We start from the raw sequence: 8,458 nt of genomic DNA, 5'->3' as shown, positions 1-8,458 counted from the left end.
ATCTCTAAGGTCCCTTCCAACCTAGGCTGTTCTGTGATTGTATGATATCAGAGTCCTGCCATTGGAGCAGATTGTGGTTCTCTCTTTGGCCCCTGTGGACCTATCTGCACAGTATAGAGAAACATGTGCCTCCTAATTCCCTGGCTTGTACAAGCGAAAATGGTGTTTGCAGGTGCAGTGTGGACCATTGCAGGACAAGGTCTGCTGCTAGCTGGCTTGTGTTGAGTGAGTGCTTGTGGGATGTGAGGAGTTGAAGGCCACTGCTGTGGCCACTGCAGGGCAATGTTGAGCCAGAGACCCCTGGTGTTAAGAATATTTGCTGATATTACTTGAGGAAAAGCTCAGAACCTGGGATTTAACTGCTCTACATCTCTCTAAACTGGAAATGTGAGCAACGCATCAGTACAACTGGCAGATCGTTGCTAGGCATATCTGAGCACAAGCGTAAGCGTAGCGAATACTATGTGTTACCGAAGAATTAGGACCTCAAGCTCTTAGAGCGTTCATGAGACAAGTGTTGTGGTGCTTGGCCCCACTGTTTGCCTGGCAGTGCTGTCCTCCCCCACCTCCAGGGTGTCTCCTTCTCTGTGCTTCCCCATGGGCCTGATCTCACTTAAGAGCTGGGACTTGGCAAGTCTCCACAGTGAAGGGTAGCTCAGATGCTGGCCATGCTCTTTGCCCATCACCATGCTGGTAGCAAGCTTCCGCTGTGCCGCAGGAGCAGAGGTATAAGCAGTGCTGGAAGGGGCCACTGCAGACAAGAATCTTGGGACAATCTGTGCTGAGGGAGAGGACTTTATTTCTGAGAGAAAGAATGGAGGATGGCGTGTCTCCCACTGCACACCCAGCCTGGGGTGATGACCTTCAGGAGAAGCTATAGTCTCCCAAGAGATCAGACTGACTGGAGCAAAGGGTTACAAGGAAATATACCTTGAGTCTTTCACCCAGAGCTTGATACCACAGCCCTGGCTGATGGGTGATAGCTTGCTGACCTATCATGGAGGTTGGGATGATGTTGCTGAATGTGAACTGACCATCTCTGACCAGCACATCATACAGAGCTCCAACACCAAAGCTGATGTTCTCCATAGGGAAGGCAACCTGGGTGATACATGCACTACCTTAGCTGCGCTGCTGGCATTTCACTTTGAAGGAAATGATCTGATTTTTTCCTTCAAAATATTCTACCCGATGAGTGACTCAGCGAGTGACTCGCCTGGTCTGCCCTCCCAGCAGCTCTTGCCTCAGGGCTGTCTCAGAAGGTGTTTTTCTGCTGGGGCGTTCTTGGTCTAACCACAGCCCTGGTGCTGCTGCTAGCAGGGAAGATGAGGTGGCAGCAAAGCTGAGTCAAACCTCGGGCATCCGAAGGAGGACCAAACCTGAGGGAGTGCCACACTCCTTCTGCTCTCATGTGAGTGTTTTCCCTTGCTAGCACCAAATGGCTCTTTGCAGGCAGCCATGACCTCTGTGGTCCCTCAGGTCCCAGAATCCCTCCTGCTGGGCAAGCCTGCAAATGTTTTATAAGTGAAAGCAGCAGTGTGCCCCTCTCCTCGCAGAAGTGGTGGACAAGCAGTCATTCAGGTCACCTCCATTACTCGTTCAAGACTTGTCCAGCCTGTCTTCATCCGTAGCCCTATCTTTGCATGTTGTTAAGAAAGGACTGAAATCAGTTTGAGAGTCTGCATCCTTCTGTCTTGCCACTTTGAGTCACTAACCATCAGTAGCTTTCCTTATTGCAGGAGTGCAAGAGAGCAGGAGAGTGCTAGCAGGTGCTTTTGCAGGAAAGGACATTCAAAAACTTGACTCCTCAAGGGACTTCATTGTCTCTCTCTTACTGTGAGTTAGAAATTACTGATCCTTTTAGGCTTTGCTCCAAAATGTTGCTTCAAAACATTGTCAGGGAAATGACACTGCATTAAAAACACGAATGTGATGTAGTATAACATGTTTACTCTAATTTACTTGCACCATTAAAAAAGAAGAACCCTAATTATAAAATAAAGCCTGAATATTAATAGCATTATGCCAAAAAATCATCCTTACATCAAAACAATAATTAGCGCTGGGGCTGGAACAAAGGAGCAGAGAGGGACAATTCTGGGCAGGGCAGCTTTGCTGGCTGAGAGAGAAGATGGGGCTGCCCAGTCTTACAAACAGTCAGGATCTGTGGACACTGCCTGGTCACTGATGTGTGAGGCGAGAGGACTAGGCTAGGACAGAAAATTTATCCTCAAAGCTCTGAGGCTGTGGGAGAGGAGTCGTGGTGTTGGTGGCGAATGGTGCAGGAATCAGGGAGCTGAGCAGCAAGGAGGGATGCGGTCCTGCTCGGTGCTGGAAGCTGCTCCGTGTCCTGACTGAGGCACACAGCCAAGTGCTTTCTGCCTGGAAGCCTCTCCCTCTTCCCTTGGCCTTCTTCCATTGCATTCCACAGAGGACCCAAAGGGAAGGGCTTGGCTGGCTCCGATGCCTTGCTCATCAACCCGTGGTGATCCATGGAGCTTCCTGCCCTTGTGTTTGCCTGCGGTGGGGAGCGCAGGGGAGACTGGCCCATGGTCTCCCCTCGTATTCCGGGCGTACAGGTGCCTCGCCATGGCCTGGGATGGGTTGCATCAGGCCTGAATTTGGGAACTGAACTTCTCGTGCCTAGTATGCTTTTCCGAATGAGAAGGGATGATTTGCACCATGTTTCCATTAAATTTGTAGTACAGGGAACGTGACTTTGCAACGGCTGGTGTTGCTGGAACTCACCCAGGGTCCTGACTTACTGGCTCAGACTCTTATTGAAACCTCGCTTGCAGAGCTGAGGTGCAAACATGGGACAGATCAATTTCCCTTTCTGCCTTCCCTGCTTCTCTGAAGCAGGTCGCTGCCTCTCTCCTTCCTGACTGAGATCCATTCCAGTCAATTCTCACATTTGCATTAATAAGTAATTAATTTTTCCTTCAGAAGAGGGATGCAGCGTTGATGGCAGGGGATATTTTGTGCTTTAGGGACAGACAAAAGATTGAGGTGATCCGGATAGGACATTTGCTTGGCTCAGCCACAAGTTCCCTGCAGAGCTTTGGGTGCTCCACTGTTTAAAAATCTATAAAAGAAGATTGGACTTAGAGCAGTTGCTGCAAATCAGTCAGGTGTGATGGGCCCAACAGGGGAATTGCTGTCATACGTTATAGAGACTAGATGACCAGACTCTTCTGATCTTAGCTATAATTCCTGAATGTGTAAGAGTTTCTCATCGTTTGAGGCTTCTGAAGATTTGCTTTGTTGATTTATGCGGTCTTTCTGTTTATAAACTAAATCAGTGGGCAAAGAGATATTAGTTCTTTCGGCGGTCATCAGCTGAATTTGGATCCATTTCATTTAGCAGCAGTGAGGGATCTCTGATGTATTTGAAAACTGTGTTTTGTTTCCTGCTGTTACTGCTGGGTTACGTTTTGCGAGAGAATTCTTCTCCTTTCATTCTTGCGCTACACATGCATGTGTAGCTGCTTGGTGGACAGAGCAGGAGTAAATCAGTGCAAGCAGCAGCCTTGCAGCACCATAGGTCTGATTCTTGTGCGTGTTGACAGAGGAAACTTTGATGTGATCTGAGTGAGTAATAGGCAGAGGGGCTTTTTTTCACATATTGTAGGTGGAGGAGAGACCACTGAAGCCAGGCTGGGAATTCATGGTGGTCTAACCTCAGACAGCTGCTGACACCAACCAGTGATTGAAGTTCTATTATTAACATAGATGTTATGAAAGTTGGTTTGCAGGGATTTACAGCGCTGTTTAAATATTAAGCACGTGGCATGGGTGCCTTGTTTGCCTAGTTGGGAGCATTGATCTGAAGATGGGATGTTGCAATGCACAGTGATCTGCTGATGTCAATAGATTCGTTCTACTGCAAGTCAAAAACCCGTTTGAATTGACCACCAGACATAGGACAAATAGGGATTAGGAAACAAACCTAGAATCTTGGCCCATTTCTAGTCTTTTTCCATAGATCTTCTGTCCTATTTTCAACTTCATTTTCAAACCAGCCTGTAACTGCAGCCCTACCTGTAGCCAAGGCCTCCTCTCCTGGTGAGTCTTGGTCTCAGTGTTTTCCTGCTTCCTTTTCGCCTTTAACTTAGTGCCTGCTTTAGTTTTCAAGACTTGTCCACACAGAGGAACCTGTTCATTAACAGCCCTCTTTCTCTCCCTCTGAAACTGCGTGAAATCCTTACCTGTTGTTAAACTGATATTGAGCTTGATATTCCACAGCTATATGTATTCATGAAGTGAGTGATTTTTAGGTGTGCTTAATATCTGCATCTTTTGCTAAATTTAAGGTGCCCACCTGTGACAGTGCTCATACCAGGCTGTGACCGTGGCAAGAACCAGGATGCAGGACCTTTATGGCAGGACCATACATCAGAGAGCAAGGCTGAGGTAAATGTTATAGTAAGGGATTTTTGAGACTATTTTGTGTTCATGGCAATTTAAATTAATATTTTAATAATATTTTGGGTAAGACTGTTAAAGATTCCAAATCCATCTCGTGAATAAGTTACTCAAAATTACAACAGACTTCAGCTCCTTCATCAGACTTTGACAGGCTGAACTCTGTAACTACTGAAATATTTGAGGGAGCTGCAGAGAGGAGTCAGTTGCAAAGAAGCCAAGTTAAAAGTAACCCAGTACTTCCTCTCTCCCCTTGCTTTCTGAATGACATAGTTTCAGGCCTTTTTCACCTGTCACAGCAAGTAAAACCACTTTGTACTAGAAGGTGGGTAGTATAGGAGTATTTTGTTTTGGAAGTGCTTGAGCAACACATGGGAAACTGTTTCATGATAGAAAGTAGGTTTTTAGAGGAACTGACTGTAACGAATCTTTTCAGGAAAGCTGACTCTGTATACTGCCTTATGCTTTTGAAGGCTTTTCCTACAGGTAAGTTACATGCCTTGTGTGACTAGACTAATTTGTGCAGGTAAGACAGAAGCTTTTAAGTTTATATCCTTACCCCTGTGTTCTCATGGTGTTAGGACTTGGCCAGTCTTCTTTCCTACACCTTTGTCCCCAGCTCCCTGGCTCTAGCACTGGCAGTCCCCTTCTGCAGAGACATAATGACTGTCCGTGTTCACTTTATTAAACTTGGCAATGGTGTTGCCAACGGCACTAATTGGCATTTTTGCTGGCAGCCTTTGCCAGGAGGTGGAGAACTGCACGGGCTGTGGAGTCTGCTCTCCACTGAGCTTTGAAGGTGGCAGAAAACAGAGACATGGGAAGTCAATCTGAGGAAAGCTGATGCTGCTATTGCTTGGTCTGTAAACAAAGGACTTCTGTTTCAAAAGCTGAGAAGCCACAGCCTTCTTCCAAGCTCTGGTTTTGTTTGAAAAACAAGTCTGGACCCAGTTCGGTGAGTGATACATGTAGTCACTGCTGTAGTTTGACCACGGTTTTTCTCGGCCTCTCCAGATCAAGCATCCAACCATGCCACACGTAGTGAGGTGCATCAGTGACCTTCAGCAGGGCGCTCTCAGTGTGGGCTCGGCGATACACTTGACTTCTGTCCTAGAATAACAGGAGGGGCACAGCAGTTAACTGACCTTGGACTCATCACAACATATTGAGGGGACCCTTTCAGTTTGTTAAAGTGAATTACCTGAGAGCTGGTGGAAGGGCTGCAGCTTTGGCCTTCAATTCTTGTACTGTTAACAGGCTCATTTTAAGGTGTAGGGTGACCTGCCCAGCCTCTCATGCTGTTCCGATGTGTGATTACCCTCACAGCTTGGAAGCAGGAACGTATTCCCATGCTCATTTCAACTAACCAACTCCTCACTGCTGAATCTCGTTATATCTTTGTCAGCAAGGCTGATAAACTTTTTCTCTCATCCTCAGCTCTGTCTCTTCCTCCACCTCGACACTTTTCCATGTGCAATTTAGACCTGACTGCTTTACTTCACGTCTGTTTTGGAAGATGCTTCCGTTCTGTTATCACAGAAGCAATGGGGAACTCAAAGAAAGAATTCAGTAAAAGGTTATTTTTTTTAAGTGGCTATGCGAAGGATTAGTTCTTTGGATTTCTGTATTTTTATTTTCAACAAGGTTGCTGAAGAAAACAGTTACAGTTGTTCTGTGCTTTCCAGCAAGGGACATAAATTTCCCATGGTAATTAGTTTGGCCGTTTATCAGCTTGGTTTCTTGGGAGAAAGGAACATTTGCTCTTCTAGGAAACATTTTCAGTGCCATCAGTCTAAGAATAGCAATCTTCTTTCTGTTGCATCTCACATTTCAGAAGTATGGCTTATCTTTTATTGTGCATGCAGTATGGAGATTATTTTAGATGAAATACCACTCACTTCTGCTGAAGCATGAAGAGCTTATAGTGTTTCATTCTGTGGTTTTCTTTTTTTTTTCCCCCAACCAAAATTATTTCACGAACAAATGAATTTTGTGCCTTGAACATAGCCTCTTCTCTCCGAGCGCATCAGTTCCTTGATGACCCCAGAGGGAACGACAGTGCTGAAGTAGTTCAAGTGGCAAACAACTCCCTGGCTACAAATTTAAGCACTGAAAGAAAACCCTACAGTTTCACTGACAACTTCCAAGAACAGAGGCAAAGCTCCAGTCCTGTGCCCTAGGAGATGTCGATCATCGCAGTGCCAGTGGAGGGTGGAGCCAGAGCAGCTCGCTCCCTGCAGAGGGGTTTTACAGGGAAGTGAGCGGCGTGACTGCCCCGGTTGCTGTAGACTAAAGGTTGGAGAGCAAAGGACTGAAGCCATACCCTTTGCTCAGGACGTTGGTGTATCTAAACACAAGTGTTGGCGGCAGGATGTTACCCCTAAAGGGCTTTTTGAGCTGGAGCAGCTGTGAAGATGCTTTATGTACTTTGGAGCATCTCAGAAGGGATAGTTGGGGATCTCTAAGTTACTCCTCTGGTACTTGGAGTGGACACCGAAGACTGCCTCAGCTGACCCTAAGCCATCACATCCTTGCTGAGGACTGGCAGTGGAGGGGCTGGAATCCACCAAAAAAAAAAAGCTGCTCCAGGGTCCTGGGCCATTGCCATACCTACATCACTCCCTCTGAGTGAAAAAGAGGGCAGGCACAAGGCAGGGCTGGCCCTCCTGCTCTGTGCTACCCTTCTCACCCTGCCCAGTCACACCGAGGGACAGGAACACTTTTGGCCAGAGCAATGTACATACTTATCTCCTCTGCCTGACAACATGCACCTTGGCTCTCCCAGGGGAACAGCAAGAACTTCGCAAGAAAACCAACTGTTATTTATGCGTATTTAAAATATATTTTGTTCAGCTGCACATCCCTGCCAACCTCATTTAGGGAAGTTTTAATAGTATCTGGCTTTGCTTTGGTCTTGTGTACAAGATGAGGAAGTTTTCATCTGTGCCTTTAAAAAAACCCGCATCCCTGCCAAGATGCGTTAGAAGAGCTGTAAAAAAGGAGTCATCCTGTTCCAGGACTGCAAGGCTTATGTAACAGGGAAATCCTAACAAAAAGATACTCCCCCACCCCGTGCACACTTTTCCAGGGCACATGCCACTTCAGGGTTTTCAGATGCTCGAAGCGTATTTTGATCACATCTGCCAACGGTTTATTCAGATGTATTTACAAATACATTCTGCCACAGACCCTTGTTTGTACATGCCGTAGAATGTTTTTATAAAATGCAGCACAGACCTTACCCCACCACAAGGATCCTTAAATAAAATATATTTAAAGTGCCAGATACAATTCTTCTAAAAAATACAGTTTTAATTAAAACAGATACTTGGCCACTGCATTAGCAGCTTCATATACCGATACATTTTTAGCACAACAGTCTATTTCTGTCAGGTGAGCAGGAGGCTCTCATACCACCCCTCTAGCTCTCCAGTTTCAAGTCCAAAGGCTTTAGAAAATGAGGCAGAGGCAGATCATCCAGAGCCTCTGGAAAATGCTCAGGTGAAATGGTCCTGATCAAGACACGCATGGCTCTGACAAACAGTGACGGGGGAGCTAAGCCCACCAGGCACTGGAACCTGTTCTCCCCCAAGAGGTCCTGCCACCGCTGCCGGTTGTCCAACAGTTGCTGTTTCATTGCAAACTGGAGGTCCTGAGGCACAAAGAAGAAGAGGCAGTCGAGGCAGAGGAGCTTGGCACACATGTTAGCTGCCGGTGCATCGGCAATCTGCTGCAGCAAGGTGTCGAGGGGGGTATTCCCTGTGCTGTCCTGCAAGCAGGGTGATGCGCCGTGCCCAAGCAGCAGGAGCAGGCACTCGGGTCGCACCAGTTCGCAGGCCACGTGCAAAGCCGTCTTGCCACCCTCCACACGGCTACAGCCCCGGCGGTCCAGGTGGCCAGCTCTGTCGCTCGGTGGGAAGGCCTGGATGGCCTTGAGGATTTGGAAGAGGATGCGGACTCGGTCGTAGCGCACGGCCATGGCCAGGTGTGGGGCCGAGGACTGGCAGCAGCTGAAGCTTTGGCTGGGCGCCGC

The 8,458-nt window shown here is 47.3% G+C and overlaps 1 protein-coding gene across 1 annotated transcript in view; it reads right to left on the bottom strand.

Moving 5' to 3' along the window:
- Positions 1-7,846: 7,846 nt before the first annotated feature.
- The window catches only part of LOC104280703 (ankyrin repeat domain-containing protein 9-like), a gene marked incomplete at its 5' end in the record, with an annotated part of 850 nt that continues 238 nt past the window's right edge, over positions 7,847-8,458 (bottom strand). The window contains 1 exon segment of the mRNA XM_009878439.1: positions 7,847-8,458. This exon segment is cut by the window's right edge and continues 22 nt beyond it. Within this exon segment, the coding sequence (XP_009876741.1) occupies positions 7,847-8,458 (612 nt within the window).

Source organism: Apaloderma vittatum, unplaced genomic scaffold (assembly GCF_000703405.1).
Source record: "Apaloderma vittatum isolate BGI_N311 unplaced genomic scaffold, ASM70340v1 scaffold9511, whole genome shotgun sequence".
NCBI classification, from domain to species: Eukaryota; Metazoa; Chordata; class Aves; order Trogoniformes; family Trogonidae; genus Apaloderma; species Apaloderma vittatum.
Note: the sequence above shows the minus strand (reverse complement) of the source record. Positions and strands in the feature narration are given on the sequence as shown.